Here is a 19,073-nt window from a genome sequence, read left to right on the forward strand (position 1 = left end):
TCTATTAATTTGACATTTCTCAGTATTGTTGGAAAGGGCCAGTAAATAAGCATTTCACTGTTAGTCTACACCTGTTTACAAAACACATGATAAGAATTAGATTGAGACCAAAGGCAATTCAAATACAAATTGACATGGGAACAATTTATTTCACAAAATAAAAAAAATAAAACATACCATGTCAAAACACAGGTCTTGAAAAAAAATATTAAAAAGGCTAGCAAAAGATTTAGATCAAGTAGAGTACCCAATTCTGTAAAGAAAAAAAAAGAAAAAAAAACTGTACAATGCGATCATTTTAAATTAACCAACACAGATACTACCGCCTTTTCTGGAAAATGGTTCCTCTTCCCATCCCTCCACCACGACCCCGTCCTCTTGCAGCCACTGCAGAAAAAAAAGACAATTTGTCAAAGATGCAGAAGTTACCAGTTAATTGCATTTTTATTTTAAATCCTTAGTTGAGCGCAAATGAGAAATTGCCTCTCATTCTCCATAGGTGCATGTAGAAGCAGCAGCACTCACCCTGAGCTTTGAGAATGGCTGCCTTCCCCCTTCCTGCTCCAGATCCCTGGTTCTTGTTTTTCATGCTCTTTAACATGGGGGCGTTTTTTAACATGTCCGGTAGGATCAGGAAGCGAATCTTGCTGCCCCGGATATAGACCTGTTCCAACTGGGCTACACGGCCATCCCGATGCGTCACAGTGATATTGGACATCTGAAAGGAAGCTATATACACTTAATACACAACTCAAAAAAAAGGGACAAACACATCCCTACCTATACCGATGAGCTCACAAATATCCCCTAAAACAAGATCATTTGTCTGAATGCTAAAGGCAATCAGAAGACCTACCTGGCAGTTCATGTTGTCCTCAGCCTCAATGAGCTTGCCCCTGTAGACTTCACCAGTGTTGGTCTCACAGGTCACAATGTGGCCCTCGGCTTCATGCAGAACTTTGATGGGCACGCCAATGGACATATTTGCAAGGGTCCTGTAGAAACAGAGACAAGGTATAGACTCATTGTCCGCAGAAAACAATTGGCACCCATCACAAAACAAAAGGTATAAAAAAGAGACAGCATTTGGTTTGAGTAAAATGGAAAGGATTAGACTAGCCTACCATACATGTATACACACGTATATACACATATAATACAGTTGAAGTCGGAAGTTTACATACACCTTAGCCAAATACATTTAAACTCAGTTTCACAATTCCTGACATTTAATCATAGTAAAAATTCCTTGTCTTAGGTCAGTTAGGGTCACCACTTTATTTTACGAATGTGAAATGTCAGAATAATAGTAAAGAGAATTATTTATTTCAACTTTTATTTCTTTCATCACATTCCCAGTGGGTCAGAAGTTTACATATACTAATTGAGTGTTTGGTAGCATTGCCTTTAAATTGTTTAACTTGGGTCAAACTTTTGGGTAGCCTTCCACAAGCTTCCCACAATAAGTTGGGTGAATTTTGGCCCATTCCTCCTGAGAGCTGGTGTAACTGAGTCAGGTTTGTAGGCCTCCTTGCTTGCACAAGCTTTTTCAGTTCTACCCAAAAATGTTCTATTTTGTGAAGTGCACCAAACCCTCCTACAGCAAAGCACCCCCACAACATGCTGCTGCCACCCCCGTGCTTCACGGTTGGGATGGTGTTCTTCGGCTTGCAAGCCTCCCCCATTTCCTCCAAACATAACAATGGTCATCATGGCCAAACAGTTCCATTTTGTTTCATCAGACAAGAGGACATTTCTCCAAAAAGTACGATCTTTGTCCCCATGTGCATTTGCAAACCGTAGTCTGGCTTTTTTTAAACGGTGGTTTTGGAGCAGTGGGCTTCCTTGCTGAGCGGCCTTTCAGGATATAGGACTCGTTTTACTGTGGATATAGATACTTTTGTACCCGTTTCCTCCAGCATCTTCACAAGGTCCTTTACTGTTCTGGGATTGATTTGCACTTTTCGCACCAAAGTACGTTCATCTCTAGGGAGACAGAACGCGTCTCCTTCCTGAGCGGTATGACGGCTGCGTGATCCCACGGTGTTTATACTTGCGTACTATTGTTTGTACAGATGAACGTGGTACCTTCAAGCGTTTGGAAATTGCTCCCAAGGACGAACCAGACTTGTGGAGGTCTACAATTTATTTTCTTCTGAGAAGCTCCTAAAGCCATGACATAATTTTCTGGAAATTTCCAAGCTGTTTAAAGGCACAGTCAACTTAGTGTAAGTAAACTTCTGACCCACTGGAATTGTGATACAGTGAATTATAAGTGAAATAATCTGTCTGTAAACAATTGTTGAAAAAATGACTTGTGTCATGCACAAGTAATTGAGAATTTCAATAAGCATTTCTCTACGGCTGGCCATGCTTTCCACCTGGCTACCCCTACCCCGGTCAACTGCCCGGCACCCTCCACAGCAAAAGCCCCCACCATTTCTCCTTCACCCAAACACAGATAGCTGATATTCTGTAAGAGCTGCAAAATCTGGACCCATACAAATCAGCCGGGCTAGACAATCTGGACCCTCTCTAAAATTATCTGCCGAAATTGTTGTAACCCCTGTTACTAGCCTGTTCAACCTCTTTCGTATTGTCTGAGATTCCCAAAGATTGGAAAGCTGCCACGTCATCCCCCTCTCCAAAGGGGGTGACACTCTAGACCCAAACTGCTACAGACCTATATCTATCCTACCCTGTCTTTCTAAGGTCTTTGAAAGCCAAGTTAAACAGATTACCGACCATTTCGAATCCCACCGTACCTTCTCCACTATGCAATCTGGTTTCAGAGCTGGTCATGGGTGCACCTCAGCCACGCTCAAGGTTCTAAAAGACATAACCGCCATCACTGTGCAGCCGTATTCATGGACCTGGCCGAGGCTTTCGACTCTGTCAATCACCACATTCTTATTGGCAGACTCGACAGCCTTGGTTTCTCAAATGATTGCCTCGCCTGGTTTACCAACTACTTCTCTGATAGAGTTCAGTGTGTCAAATCGGAGGGCCTGTTGTCCGGAACTCTGGCAGTCTCTATGGGTGTGCCACAGGGTTCAATTCTCGGGCCGACTCTCTTCTCTGTATACATCAATGATGTTGCTCTTGCTGCTGGTGATTCTCTGATCCACCTCTACGCAGACAACACCATTCTGTATACTTCTGGCCCCTCTTTGGACACTGTTAACTAACCTCCAGACGAGCTTCAAAGCCATACAACTCTCCTTCCGTGGCCTCCAACTGCTCTTAAACGCAAGTACAACTAAATGCATGCTATTCTATCGATCACTGCCCGCACCTGCCCGCCCGTCCAGCATCACTACTCTGGACGGCTCTGACTTAGAATACGTGGACAATTACAAATACCTGGGTGTCTGGTTAGACTGTAAACTCTCCTTCCAGACTCACATTAAGCATCTCCAATCCAAAATTAAATCTAGAATTGGCTTCCTATATCACAACAAAGCATCCTTCACTCATGCTGCCAAACATACCCTCGTAAAACTGACCATCCTACCAATCCTCGACTTTGGTGATGTCATCTATAAAATAGCCTCCAACACTCTACTCAACAAACTGGATGCAGTCTATCACAGTGCCATCTGTTTTGTCACCAAAGCCCCATACACTACCCACCATTGCGACCTGTACGCTCTCGTTGGTTGGCCCTCGCTTCATCCTCGTTGCCAAACCCACAGGCTACAGGTCATCTACAAGTCTATGTTAGGTAAAGCCCCGCCTTATCTCAGCTCACTGGTCACCATAGCAGCACCCACTCATAGCACGCGCTCCAGCAGGTATATCTCACTGGTCACCCCCAAAGCCAATTCATCCTTTGGTCGTCTTTCCTTCCAGTTCTCTGCTGCCAATGACTGGAATGAACTGCAAAAATCTCTGAAGCTGGAGACTCATATCTCCCTCACTAGCTTTAAGCACCAGCTGTCAGAGCAGCTCACAGATCACTGCACCTGTACATAGCCCATCTGTAAACAGCCCATCTATCTACCTCATCCCCATACTGTATTTATTTATCTCTTCCTCCTTTGCACCCCAGTATCTCTACTTGCACATTCATCTTCTGCACATCTACCATTCCAGTGTTTAATGGCTATATTGTAATTACTTCGCCACCATGGCCTATTTATTGCCTTAACTTACCTCATTTGCACTCAGTGTATATAGGCATTTTGTTTTCTTTTGTTCTACTGTATGTTTTGTTTATTCCATGTGTAACTCTGTGTTGTATGTGTCGAACTGCTATGCTTTATCTTGTCCAGGTCGCAGTTGCAAATGAGAACTTGTCCTCAACTAGCCTACCTGGTTAAATAAAGGTGAAATAAATAAAATGTCCTAACCGACTTGCCAAAACTATAGTTTGTTAACAAGAAACTTCCAACTTCAACTGTATATAAAGTACTTGATCTGCTCAGCCTTACCCCTGGTTGTGCTGAGCCAGAGTCCTTCGGGATCTGGAAAACCGACCCCTACGATGTGTGGTCTTCAGTTCATGCACTCACCTTGCTGACCCAGTTCAAGATCGGTCTCCATTGTTGGCAATGGCATGCTTTGCCCGATTCAGCCTTGGACTATTGGTAAAATGAGATGCACTGAACTTGTAATTGGCCAACCAGAGGATGTACTCCCTCTTGAGTGGTTCCTTCCTGGTTTCCTCCTACCTGTGGCGGTTCTTTGCAATTGTATTGTCACCTGGCCTGGCTTACAATTACTGTGGCAAAGGTATTCAATTCTCTGTAGGCCTAGTTATTTAGTCCTACATGTTGGAGCTCGAAGCCTACGATTTTCACTAGACCCTGCAATCACACCTGCACATGTGACTATTTAACACTTAATCTGAGCATGGCCTTATGTTTTGGACTACATTGTAAACAAAGTAACACACCTTTTCAATTCTACTGAAAATATAAGGGAGTTTTTGTACCAATGTTGATAGTTAATTTCTGAGCCAGGTAAATAAAAATAGGACTTTAAAAACAGCCAAACATAGTTAACTATAGGCTCCCGAGCGGCGCAAAGGTCTAAGGCACTGCGTCTCAGTGCTAGAAGAGTCACTACAGTCCCTGGTTCGAGCCCGGGCTGTATCACAAACGGCCGTGATGACGAGTCCCATAGGGCGGCACAATTAGCCCAGCGTCGTCCGGATTAGTGGAGTGTTTAGCCGGGGTAGGCCAAAATTGTAAAATAAAAATGTGTTCTTATTAACTGACTTGCCTAGCTAAATAAATAAAAATACTAATCTGTGGGTCTAGCATGCTGGCAAGGGTGGGTGTCGACCTCGCTGATAGTAAAAGCAATCTAGCAACTAACACAACAGGTAACTAACTACCTACATTAACTACAGCAAACATTCAACATTGGTAGTTTGTTTACCTTTCAAAGTGAACGAAGTTGTTCTTTCTTGATTTTCGTATTCTGTATTTCAAGCTTACCCAACGTGCAACGAATGAATGAACGAACAGCGAGAATACTTTGTGCGTTTTCCTACTACCCAGAATGCAACTTGAGAAAGGAAGAAGAAAAAAGTGCTTCCGGTTAAAACATGAAGTGATGCCTCATGGGACTTGTTGTCTTTCTCGACATACCCCACTTCTTTCAATACAGATGGTCCTACTGTAAAAAATAAATTAACGTGTTTAGATTAACGTGTTTAAACAAATTAAATATACGTACAATGTGAAATCCATTTTTTTATCATTTTCACTCAGTGATGTAAAGTTCTTAAGTAAAAATACTTGAAAGTACTACTTAAGTCGTTTTTTGCGGTATCTGTACTTTACTTTACTGTTTATATTTTTGATTACTTTTACTTCCCTGCATTCCTAAAGAATTTTCCCTGACACCTAAAAGTACTTCTTACATTTTGAATGCTTAGCAGGACAGGAAAATGGTCTCACACACTTAATAAGAGAACATCCCTGATCATCCCTGCTGCCTCTGATCTGGCGGACTCACTAAGCACATGTTTTGTTTGTAAATAATATCTTAGTGTTGGAGCGTGCCCCTTGCTATCAGTAAATTAAAAAACTAGAAAATCAGGCTGTCTGGTTTGCTTAATATAAGACATTTTAAATTATTTATACTTTTACTTTTACTTTTGATACTTAAGTCGACTTCCACTTTTGCTAATTTCTCCTGTTTCTCAGGCTAATTGACAATGACAACTACAACATTTGTTTCGTGCTTCCTTCAAAGCGCCTCAGAGTGTTTGGTCAGTTTCACAGCTGGTGTGATAAACATTGCCATGACCCTGGCTGCCACTGGATGAAGTAATGTAGGCAACTGTAATTCATTCTAAGCAATGCACCCTCTCAATGCTCCTCCCTTTTGTCAGTATTGGTGTACTACAGGATTGTACACCACTGTTGAATCTAGTAGTGGAAAAAGTACCCAATTGTTATAAGACACCCAGTAAAATGCTACTTGAGTAAAAATCTAAAAGTATTTGCTTTTAAATATACATAAGTATCAAAAGTAAATGTAACTGCTCAAATATACTTAAAGACATGCTCCGTTAATTTGGCAACTAAAAGTATTTGGGCTGGATGTGTCAATGTGTAGTTCACACATGCATAATCTATGAGCAGAATTACTATTTTACCTCAATTAACCATGAAATACCTAGTTTGAAGCCACATTTTTCTTGAGGCTGTGCTGTGCAATTTTACTACATTTCCCAACACATGGGCCAGCCCCCTAGCAATTCGAGTTCTAGCCAATGAGATTCAGCCCTTTGCGTTTGAATGACAGCTAGAAAGAGGCCTGCCCAGCATTATCCAATGAGGTTGCCAGGCGGGCCCAATGGCTCAGTGGACAGAACAGTGCTAGAGAGCAATGATGTGGTGCACATATATGCACATATGTGATGTAGTTAGAAGTTTCCGTCGACCACTTTTGGCTTGTGAGTGTTACTTTCAGAACTAGTTTCAGTTCTCTATGTCTGACAAGTAGTATGGCGCTGCGGCTCTGAGTATTGTTTCTTCATCCTACTGTATGTAATGTTTTATCAGTGAATTGTTTTGATGTTTTTTTTTTCACTGCTCAGAGAAATTAGTCATTGAAGTTGTTAGATTTATGTCCCATCCTACATCCTGATATTACCAGGTTCTGGCCACAAGATGGTGCTGTTCCAGGTTATTTTGTTTTTTAAAGAGATATTGGTTTCCAGTTTATGGACAAGGTATGACAGCAATCCACAACAGTGTTGTCCACTGTTTCAAATCCAATGCAAGTCAATAGTACCTGTTAGCAATTTCACGCTTCATGTCGAAATCATCCTAAAGTATCTAAAAATTGATTGTGTAACTCAATGATGTTACTTATAGGTGATTTAGATATTAACCGCAAAATGCTAATATAGGTACCATTGACTTCCTAAAAAGTTAGCATTTGAAACAGTGGCCAAGTAAACAAAACCAAAGTATGAGTTGTTGTCATACCTTGTCCATTAACTGTTTACAGGGTAAGGAAACCAATATGTAATTTTGTAATTTGGGTGAACTATCCCTTTAAAATTGAGGGGGGGATTCTTTAAAAAAATATATTTTAATAGCACAGCACCATCTAGTGGTCAGAACCTGGTAACATCAGGATGTAGGATTCGATATCAACCTAAGAACTTCAATGACTAATTTCTCTGAACAGTTGTAAAAAACAAAATTCACTAAGAATACATTACATAGAATATTCCAAGCCGCAGCTCAATACTTCTTGTCGGACATGGAGAACTAATACTGTATACTCATTGTTAGGGCGTATTAATAATAATAATAATACAAATTCATTTTTGGGGGTTGGGGCCCCTAAGGGGCGACAGGTAGCCTAGTGGTTAGAGCGTTGGGCCAGTAACCGAAAGGTTGCTGGATCGAATCTCCGAGCTGACAAGGTAAAAATCTGTCGTGCTTCCCCTGAACAAGGCAGTTCAGTGTTCCCCGGTTGGCCGTCATTGTAAATAAACATAAATTCTTAACTGACTTGCCTAGTTAAATAACGGTTAAATGAAAATGTTTAAAAAGTGACAGCTTACTGACCTTGACTTTTTCCACATTTTGTTACATTACAGCCTTTTTCTAAAATGGATTAAATAAAACAATTTCCTCATCAATCTACACACAATACCCCATAATGACAAAGTGAAAACAAGTTTTTAGAAATTTTTACAAAAAACTGAAATATCTTATATACATAGGTATTCAGACCCTTTGCTATGAGACTCGAAATTCAGCTCAGGTGCATCCTGTTTCCATTGATCATCCTTGAGATGTTTCTACAACTTGATTGGTCCACCTGTGGTACATTCAATTGATTGAAACAAGATTCCCTGGTCTGATGAAACCAAGATTGAACTCTTTGGCCTGAATGCCAAGCGTCACGTCTGTAGGAAACCTGGCACCATCTCTACAGTGAAGCATGGTGGTGGCAGCAACATGCTGTGGGGGTTTTTGTCAGCGGCAGGGACTGGGAGACTAGTCAAGATAAAGGGAAAGATGAACAGAGCAAAGTACAGAGATCCTTGATGAAAACCTGCTCCAGGACCTCAGACTGGGGCGAAGATTCATCTTCCAACAGGACAACGACCCTAAGCACACAGCCAAGATAACACAGGAGTGGCTTTGGGACAAGTCTCTGAATGTCCTTGAGTGGCCCAGCCAGAGCCCAGACTTGAACCCGATCGAACATCTCTGGAGAGATCTGAAAATAGCCATGCAGCAACGCTCCCCATCCAGCCTGACAGAGCTTGAGAGGATCTGCTGAAAAGAACGTGAGAAACTCCCAAAATACAGATGTGCCAAGCTTGTAGAGTCATACCCAAGAAGACTCGAGGCTGTAATCGCTGCCAAAGGTGCTTCAACAAAGTACTGAGTAAAGGGTCTGAATACTTAAGTAAATGTGATATTTCTGTTTTATTATATTTTATAAATTTGCACAAATTTATAAAAAACAGTTTTTGCTTTGTCATTATGGGGAATTGTGTGTAGATTGATGACGGGAAAAAAAACAATTTAATACATTTTAGAATAAGGCTATAACCTAACAAAATGTGGAAAAAGCCAAGAGGTCTGAATACTTTTCCCGAAGGCACTGTATGTCGCCTATGCATGGGACCGGCCCTGCTCTCAGCTTCAGACCAAAACCCAATTCAAGCTTCAAATAAACCTGCCAGGGACCCTGATCTACACATCTCTCCGTCCAGCTGTTACCTTAAATGCACACTTACAGTGGGGGAAAAAAGTATTTAGTCAGCCACCAATTGTGCAAGTTCTTCCACTTAAAAAGATGAGAGAGGCCTGTAATTTTCATCATATGTACACTTCAACGATGACAGACAAAATGAGAAAAAAAATCCAGAAAATCACATTGTAGGATTTTTAATGAATTTATTTGCAAATGATGGTGGAAAATAAGTATTTGGTCAATAACAAAAGTCTATCTCAATACTTTGTTATATACCCTTTGTTGGCAATGACACAGGTCAAACGTTTTCTGTAAGTCTTCACAAGGTTTTCACACACTGTTGCTGGTATTTTGGCCCATTCCGCCATGCAGATCTCCTCTAGAGCAGTGATGTTTTGGGGCTGTCGCTGGGCAACACTGACTTTCAACTCCATCCAAAGATTGTCTATGGGGTTGAGATCTGGAGACTGGCTAGGCCACTCCAGGACCTTGAAATGTGCTTCTTACGAAGCCACTCCTTTGTTGCCCGGGCGGTGTGTTTGGGATCATTGTCATGCTGCAAGACCCAGCCATGTTTCATCGTCAATGCCCTTGCTGATGGAAGGAGGTTTTCACTCAAAATCTCACGATACATGGCCGCATTCATTCTTTTCTTTACACGGATCAGTCGTCCTGGTCCCTTTGCAGAAAAACAGCCACAAAGCATGATGTTTCCACCCCCATGCTTCACAGTAGGTATGGTGTTCTTTGGATGCAACTCAGCATTCTTTGTCCTCCAAACACGACGAGTTGAGTTTTTACCAAAAAGTTATATTTTGGTTTCATCTGACCATATGACATTCTCCCAATCCTCTTCTGGATCATCCAAATGCTCTCTAGCAAACTTCAGATGGGCCTGGACATGTACTGGCTTAAGCAGGGGGACACGTCTGGCACTGCAGGATTTGAGTCCCTGGCGGCGTAGTGTGTTACTCATGGTAGGCTTTGTTACTTTGGTCCCAGCTCTCTGCAGGTCATTCACTAGGTCCCCCCGTGTGGTTCTGGGATTTTTGCTCACCGTTCTTGTGATAATTTTGACCCCACGGGGTGAGATCTTGCGTGGAGCCCCAGATCGAGGGAGATTATCAGTGGTCTTGTATGTCTTCCATTTCCTAATAATTGCTCCCACAGTTGATTTCTTCAAACCAAGCTGCTTACCTATTGCAGATGCAGTCTTCCCAGCCTGGTGCAGGTCTACAATTTTGTTTCTGGTGTCCTTTGACAGCTCTTTGGTCTTGGCCATAGTGGAGTTTGGAGTGTGACTGTTTGAGGTTGTGGACAGGTGTCTTTTATACTGATAACAAGTTCAAACAGGTGCCATTTCTACAGGTAACAAGTGGAGGACAGAGGAGCCTCTTAATAAAGAAGAAGTTACAGGTCTGTGAGAGCCAGAAATCTTGCTTGTTTGTAGGTGACCAAATACTTATTTTCCACCATAATTTGCAAATAAATTCATAAAAAATCCTACAATGTGATTTTCTGGATTTTTTTTCTCATTTTGTCTGTCATAGCTGACATGTACCTATGATGAAAATTACAGGCCTCTCTCATCTTTTTAAGTGGGGGAACTTGCACAATTGGTGGCTGACTAAATACTTTTTTCCCCCACTGTATTTAGTTTGTGCCAATAACCTAGAGACATTAATCTGAGGGCACGTCGGGGTAGGTTCCTTGTTCCTTGTCAAGCATTGGCTTATTGGTGAAATCAGCAGTCAGACAATATCTTCTTTAAGTAAATCAATCAAACCTTTATTAATGCAATTGCAGACAGAAGTTGACAACGGAAACACAGCACATATGTTTCAGAGTAATTTCTGCAAAATAAAAAAGGTCAAAGTTGATTTATTTATTATTTATTTATTCTTTTTTTCTTTATATATTTTTTTTTCTTTATTTTTTTTTTTAAATTATTATTATTTTGTCAAAGTTGCTTTAAGTTGCTTTAATATACTTGCAGTCAACCCCTAGTGATGTAACTGCCTACATCAACACCTTCTACTCATGAGACCAAGCCCATGCATATACAGTGAAACAAGGGCTCAGCAGTCATTTTCCATTCACGTATGGCTTACAGTGGTATGTCTGACTTGTCTCTTATCTATTTACTCCCTGGGAGGGGTCTGTGTCTATGTATCTCTTTTAGCCTTGAGGCGATTTCTCACAGACACCAAGTTTTGACCGCAATGGCTCACACATCTGCTCAGACCGTTTCTATAAGAGGCAGAGACTAGAAAAGAACTGTGGGACAGTATTAAACTTTATAATACATATGTTGCTAATCTGTGGTCCAGGACCCTATAAATGTAGTGTGGATAGGGTCTTATAGTCCTTCCCCTTCTATTAATACAGCATAAGCATAACCAATTATTATACTACATCAATCATTTGGTGCAGCTCCCTATCATGACCCTAAGGTGACCCCCATCACGTGTCCCCTCGTTCCTATTTGCAGTATGTGACCGCATGTGTGGCGAGAATGCTGCAGAGACACATGTAAGGGCTTGTAATGGCATGTTTACAAACCAATAACCATAGTGATGATCAGGTAGGCTAATTATGTGTATAATCTATGATGGCACCCACCAGACAAATGTTGTATACTATTGCCAGGCTGTCTGTGTGTTACATTTACTATATGACTCGCTGTAAACGTAACCCACTTGAATGAGCCATTGTTTTCTTGCAGGACACCATGGCGCCAAGGCCTCCACCTGAAACCTTTCTTTTTACCAAGCTTTCACTATGATTGATTATGTCATTCAGAAGGCAAAAACATACCACAGTGATTAATTAGAGATTTTATGATGGTTACCGAAATCATTGTAAGTTATAGAGCTCATTTTCAGATTTCCTTTATCTCGTGTTTATCATAGTAACACAACACAAAGCATTTTTAAGAGCCATTTGCTAATGTCCACCTTCCATTTTCATTCACTGCATAATGTTATGATAGATGCTCAATAAATGCAATGCATATTTTTTTTAAACTAAGCTGGTAGCACTTATGGAGAGAACTCTTCCTCCACATCACTCGATTGCGCTGGGGAGCAAACACTGCTTAATGTAGGTCTTTCCCACAGTGGAGGAGCGTTTTAATGAGGAAAAGGAAGGTGTAATGGCACAATAAAAGACATCAAATGCACCTTTATTTTATTTCCATTGCATTAGGCCCAGTGACTGGCGTCAGCAAGTACTCTGTAAGCACAGTCACACCAGTTGGTGAGCGTGTGTGTGTGTGTGTGTGTGTGTGTGTGTGTGTGTGTGTGTGTGTGTGTGTGTGTGGTGTGTGTGTGTGTGTGTGTGTGTGTGTGTGTGGTGTGGGGGGGAGGTTAAAGATGTGTCCACTTTTATTTGAACAGTGAGAGAACAGTGTGTTTTGCCTTGTTGGCAATGCTTGTAGGGGATTCTGGCTCTGAAGTAAAATGATTACTATTATCTTGTTACTCAATAGATTTGTATCGGGTGACTGGTGCTTTTGACCAGGTTATCGATTTGACATCCTCATACGTTCAGTAGATATACACAGAGTATATTTGGCTGTAAGATAAGCAAGACTCATTGTTACAGAGGCTATATATGGAGGCTACATGGAACAATACATTTTCCCCTTGGGAGTAATGTAATTTGTTTTCACTTCAGCAGTGAGCGTGCAATCATAGGATGCTGCGATTTACTGTCCAATCAGATGCAGTGTCATAGCTTTCTATAGAAACTACTAGATTTCTACAATCTTAGAAAAAAAGGTGCTATCTAGAACCTAAAAGAGTTCTACCAGCTGTCCCCATAGGATAACCCTTTGAAGAACCCTTTTTTGGTTCCAGGTAGAACCCTTTTGGGTTTATGTAGAACCCTTTCCACAGAGGGTTTTACATGGAACCCAAAAGATTTCTACCTGGAATCAAATAGGGTTCTACCTGGAACTAAAAAGAGTTCTATGGGGACAGGCGAAGAACCCTTTTGGAACCCTTTTCTAGCGATATGTGACTTGCTGTATAATGCACTCTCCTCAACAGGACTCACTTAAAAAAAACACATACACAGTGATAACATAGCTTATTTTGGTCTTTTAATAATCTGACAAGCATTTGAAAACATGATATGACACAATTGGAGGAATAATGCATTGCAAGAGAGAGAGAGAATACATTCCCGAAGTCTCACACTGACATACAGTAGTTGCATTAACTCAGTAGTGGTTGGCCAGCAATACCAAATATTGAGTCATACCGTACTGGACAGTTTCCAGGGTCAATATGGTTTCGGTCATAATCTGTCAGCATATGACAGGTGCTCAGTAGATCAGACCATTCATTTATATCGTCATACATGTTCAATTCTGAAAGACTATTAGACTACAGTAAAAAGCCTCAGAGGAAACGTGTACAAAATGTGTCCACCAATAACAGCTATGTGATAAGTAAACAAGAACAACAGATACAATCATTTGAAGAAAGAAAAAAGCTCAATTGCTAGACGTGATTTAATACCAGTTTGTTGTTGCCCTTTCAGGCTAAGAAGTCTCCCCCATAAAGAAAGAAAATATATTTCCAGTCAGTGCAACCACTTCCAATATTTCGGTAGAATTTATTTTACAGATGAAGGGAACATGCTTTTGACCTGGTCCCTCACTTCTCCCCCTCCTAGTTGATGATGTACGTTGGGGTATCAGTAACTTGTCCATCATGGGGATAACTATGTCATGACACCTCAGTGAGTTCTACTGAGTGGTTAGGGCTGGTTAGTGTGGGGGACAGAGGCCTGACGTGCACAAAGGATATGTTCCCACTGTCCTTCACCTCCATCAACTCTTTTGTAGTCTCAACCCCACTTTGGTCCGCACATCCCATGATGCATTGCTGCTGCCTGGGAGACACCGGGACATCACCTTTGTTGTGTCCGTTTTCAATGGAGCTGATTGGTGCAGGGTCTGACTGTGGTGGTGACCATTGGCAGGAGTCAGAGTAAGCTTCTTTCCCAGCTCTATGGATCTCTATGGGGGTCCGAGCGGGGCTAAGTTTGGGGCTGGGCTCCAGGGAATAATTGTTCCCCATGGTGCCACATGAGCTGTCCACCATGCTGATGCGAGTAGAGGCACGTGTGATACTGCTGCTGCTACCCAGCCCTCTGCCACCCCCTCCCCCAGCTCCATGCCCCTCCCGGTGCCCCAGGATGTGCTTGCGCAGGATCCTGCGGAAGGTGTGGCGGAACTCCCGGATGCGGTATGCATAGATGAAGGGGTTAACCACGGAGTTGGCGTGGGACAGGATGATGGCGATGTTCATCACCCAGACGTGCGGGCGCCCACAGTCCTGGCAGAATAGGTTGAAGCAGTTGATGATGTGAAGGGGCAACCAGCAGAGGGCGAACAGCCCCACAATGATGGCCAGAGACTTGGCTGCGTGGACCTCCTTCTGCAGGGTGGAGCGGGACGATGTGGACGATGAGCATGCCCCAGGGGCGTGCATGTGAGCCAGCTTCAGGTCCATCAGTCTCAGCTGGTGCCGCGCCGCCATGAAGATGCGGGCGTAGATGACCAGCATGGCCAGCAGGGGCACCAGCACACAACCGAAGAAGTTGAAGTAGACCATGTATTCCAGGGTGACCACACCCTCGAACAGGCACTCTGTCATGCCTTCGGGGCACGAGCTGCTGTTGGTGCCGTTGACACCCCTGTTCCAGCCCAGCATGGGTGTGAGGCCGATGCCCACAGAGAGAACCCAGCACACTGCGATGATGCCCTTTGCCCTCCCGGACGTCACAAGACTGTTATACCTAGAGGATCACATGAAAACATGAGAGGAATTCATATAGGCATTTTATATTGTTACATGACACAGAAATGCTCCCAGGATGAGAGGGCTCCTTTATTCAAGTCCAGACATTCCCAGTAACACTCAATAAGAAAGCAAGTTCACCTTTCCTGGACCCAACCAATGACTTTTACTTCCTGTAATCAGAGAGCTTAGAGAACATATGGGACAGGCTTCAGAGGGTAAAAAGCCTTTATCCCGAGAACATACTAGTATTTGCATATATAGTAGTAAGCTCTTGGAAAATGAGTCCATTGTTTGGGATACTCGACCAGTCCTGCCATACTAGGACATGGAGCAGTGGATATCAGGTCACGTACTACATTTAGATTTAAGAAATCATTTCCTACCTGTATTGTGATTTAGGGAACATTGCACAAAAGCTTATCTATAGTCTGATGTAACCCTTCTTGGCTTTGCTTTGTTTCTGCATCAGACATTAGACAAATGGAAATCAGTGTTGCCGTCATGAACAAGGTACCAGGCTATATTAACAAGTTTTGCTGTCTGTATTCTTCCATTGGTCATGTCTAAACCGGAGTTCATAATGTACACCAGGGTGGAAGTCAGAGGACAGCACCACAGACACATGACCCTGTTGTTTGTGGTTATGGGGGTGGGTTTGGGGGTCCAGGGGGGATTTAGGCCTCTTTGACTGAGACCTCTCTGGACCAGGGCGGCGGCAAGTTTATTAAGCCCCTTGGATCTATGGTCATTGGCACCAAAGCTCTGGCTCCAATGAAAGCTCATTCATATCCACACACACACACACACACACACACACACACACACACACATACACACACATACTGGCTGGGCCCTTTTGCAATAAACACCTGCTTTAGGACTTTTCCATGAAAGCAATGCCTTCCCACGGGAGAATCAAAATTGCAATTGCGACTGTGGCCAAACAGTGGCTTTGATTACCCACACATGTGTACTATGAAGCATTAATGCGTGTCTTAATATTTCACTCTCATAAAGAAAAGGGATTTGCAAGTTGAACTATTTGGTTGTTGCCAAGTTGTTTGCAGGTTGAGTTGTTTGATTGTAGCCTGATGGAAACAGGGTTGGGTAGGTTACTTTTTAAGGGTTCTATTTTCGGCTGGCGGTTAAGGCGGCGCTAGTGTCAAAAGTACGTTAGCTTGCAAATTCGTAATGTAAAAACTGGCGCTCTGGCATTTTCTAGACCTAACGCCAGGTTCGGGAATTTATCTGTCTTCAGTTTAGATGGGCTGGTTGGAAATATTTGAGGTGTGTCCTTAAAAACATGATCCAAAGTTCTAATTTCAGGCAGCGCTGTTAGGGATATTTAAGATCAAACAAAAACTGTTTTTAGAGGTAACGCAGTTGGTTATGCCATGAATTTTGAGAGCGGAAACACAGCCTATCCAGCCACGACGCACACTGTCCATATTCGCGTGGAACAAGAGTAGACCAATGTGCCTTTGATGAATGTATACTTTGTATTTAGTTTAAATTCCCAATGCAATCGCGAAGTAGTCAATACTGCCGATAAAGGGTTTGGCTCCTGAGACCGATTGGAAATACATCTTAATCCCCAAAGATGTATTAAAATATCAAGTTTGAGAGGAGTAAAACAGTGAGCTGAGATTCCCTTTTTATCTCTGCATTGTAGGCAGGCCCACATTATTTTAGCCATGCAGGTCCCGTTTGGGATGTGCGTAAAAACTTCCATAGTCTGCGTTGTTTTAGTATTATATGCCCACAGGGGAAAATGATGGTGTACGGTAATTGTGACATAGCCTATTTAAAATAAGTTGTTGTTTTGTTTTGTTTCAAATGTTATTAGAATGGCAGCAAATAACCCTTAACAAATGTTCAAAGTTACATATTTGCCCCTTAAGCAAGCTTGAGTGCCTTATTAAGCAAACATTATATAGCGCCCTAATAAACTAGCTATCTCGATTTTTATTGCAAGCAATTTGTTGCAGTTAATGTTGCTAATGACTGGTGTTGAGCAGATAGCATTATCTACCTGTCATCACACCCTGATGGAGAACTGGAAAACAGAAAAATAACAACGCTCTCTCACTCGCTAAAGCTAAGACTTGACAAGCTCTTCCGGCAGCGCAAATGGACACAATTCAGGCTGAGGGTTGAGTTTGACAGATCCTAATCGGCTACACAGTCACAGACCAGTATAGAATAGAAGAGGCACATGGGACGTTCCACATACAACACATTATAAAAGACCATTAGACATAACTAATAAAGACAACAAATAATTGTCAAAATTATTAACTCATCTAACCCTACTTGACATCCACAAAAATATTGTTTATTCCAGTTATTGTTATGTATAAACAATCTCCATTTGCTATTAAAGGCAAGACTATAAAGACTATAAATGTACATTGAATTGTAAGGAAATTAAAACACGTTCCTACATTCTTTGGGGAAACTGACTATGGATTGAAGAGGGATGACGATGCTCTATGTTCACCCCGTCACACTGACAGAGAGACTACGTGAGCTGATGCACGTTTCTGGTAAGGTTCACCAGGGCTGTTTAAGGTGAGAACACTGGCCTTTCTATCGATACGGTGCCTGGGCCTGCCCCCTCACCGCTCTCCCTTGGTGTTGATTTACCAGGATGATAACGATCAACGCCTTTAGTCCTTTTAGTCTTTCCAACAGCACACAAACACTAACCCAATGAAGCCTGTGGAGACATTTACCTCTGTCTGCCCTGCGGTGGGGAGATGAACCCTAATCAAATAACCTCACTATAATGTGTTTTGATACACAAATGCATTTTGTTGTGCGTCACTTAGATCACAGCCAAGATCTAACAGGACAGAGGATCTGCCTTTGGTGTTCTGCAAATAAAACATTGTGTTAAACATCGATGATACCTGTTTATGTTTCATTGTTGGTTTCTAGAAAGAAAACAGGAGCAGAGTGTCACCACCTTCCTCAGCCCAGTCCCACCCCCTCCAATCCCCTCCCTCTCCTCCCCTGCTAAGATCACCTGAGGGGGCACTTGATGGCGATGTAGCGGTCCACAGCGATGGCCAGCAGGCTGAAGATGGAGCTCTGGGTGAGCACCAGTACGAAGCAGGCGATGAACAGGCAGCCGTGGAAGTTGGCACAGAAGCCCGTGCTGATGGTGATGGCGAAGGGGATGGCCAGCAAGCCCACAGCGATATCTGCCACCGCCAGGGACACCACGAAGTAGTTGGTGATGCTCTGCAAGGTGCTGTTGAGGCACACGGCCCAGCAGACCAGCATGTTACCGGTCACAGCCAGAAAGGCTATGACCAGCTCCAGGGCGATGTAGACCAGGGAGGCATTGTTCAGCATGGTGGGGCTGGGGTCACGTTGAAGGTCACAGCCAGAGTCTGAGTCAGGTAGCAGGGAAGGGGCTTCCTCGTCTCTACACGCATCGCTACACGTGCAGACACTCCCCCTCCAACAGCAAGCCTCACACACACACACACACACACGTGAGGTGCTATTGCAGTGCTGCCAGAGACTGTCCCTTCAGTGATTAGCAGGCCCCACCACCACTAACCACTTCCTGTTTATACACCCGACGCCCAGGAAATGGTGCCACTGCCAACCACACAGCAAATGGAGAAGTGAGTTGAGATTTGAGATTCACTCTAATGTACTGTCACTCTACAGAAGGTTTTTTGCTTCTCTTCTTCTTCCACTTCTTCTGTCCAATCGTGCTTTCTGTTGCTAACCTCAGCAACCTCCTCGGTGGCTGGACACTGGGAGGGGGCGGAGTGTTGCCGTGGCCAACCCACTGTCACATGAAGATCAGTGTCCTGCGGGGGGGAGAGAGAGAGAGAGAGAGAGAGAGAGAGAGAGAGAGAGAGAGAGAGAGAGAGAGAGAGAGAGAGAGAGAGAGAGAGAGAGAGAGAGAGAGAGAGAGAGAGAGAGAGAGAGAGAACGAACAATCTCATCACAAGTCCCTGTACAAACAGGCTGCAGGTCAACCAACACACACCAGGTCACAACAGCAATCTGTCTTCCAAAGCCAGCAGCTCTGTTTTCCAAAATACTGAT

At 42.9% G+C, this 19,073-nt stretch overlaps 2 protein-coding genes across 2 annotated transcripts; both read right to left on the reverse strand.

Moving 5' to 3' along the window:
• Positions 1-117: 117 nt before the first annotated feature.
• Positions 118-5,517, reverse strand: LOC106563120 (small nuclear ribonucleoprotein Sm D3). Its single transcript, XM_014128352.2, has 4 exons — positions 5,386-5,517; positions 857-995; positions 526-718; positions 118-387 (listed from the first exon to the last, which is right to left on the reverse strand). Exons 2-4 carry the CDS (start codon positions 980-982, stop codon positions 320-322), a joined length of 387 nt encoding a protein of 128 aa, XP_013983827.1. The 5' UTR covers positions 983-995; positions 5,386-5,517; the 3' UTR covers positions 118-319.
• A 7,752-nt stretch (positions 5,518-13,269) lies between these two features.
• Positions 13,270-18,828, reverse strand: LOC106563117 (adenosine receptor A2b). The gene is made up of 2 exons (XM_014128343.2): positions 18,031-18,828; positions 13,270-14,997 (listed from the first exon to the last, which is right to left on the reverse strand). Exons 1-2 carry the CDS (start codon positions 18,360-18,362, stop codon positions 13,923-13,925), a joined length of 1,407 nt encoding a protein of 468 aa, XP_013983818.1. The 5' UTR covers positions 18,363-18,828; the 3' UTR covers positions 13,270-13,922.
• Between the last annotated feature and the right edge of the window lie 245 nt (positions 18,829-19,073).

The sequence above is a fragment of the Salmo salar genome, chromosome ssa11 (genome assembly GCF_905237065.1).
Source record: "Salmo salar chromosome ssa11, Ssal_v3.1, whole genome shotgun sequence".
NCBI classification, from domain to species: domain Eukaryota; kingdom Metazoa; phylum Chordata; class Actinopteri; order Salmoniformes; family Salmonidae; genus Salmo; species Salmo salar.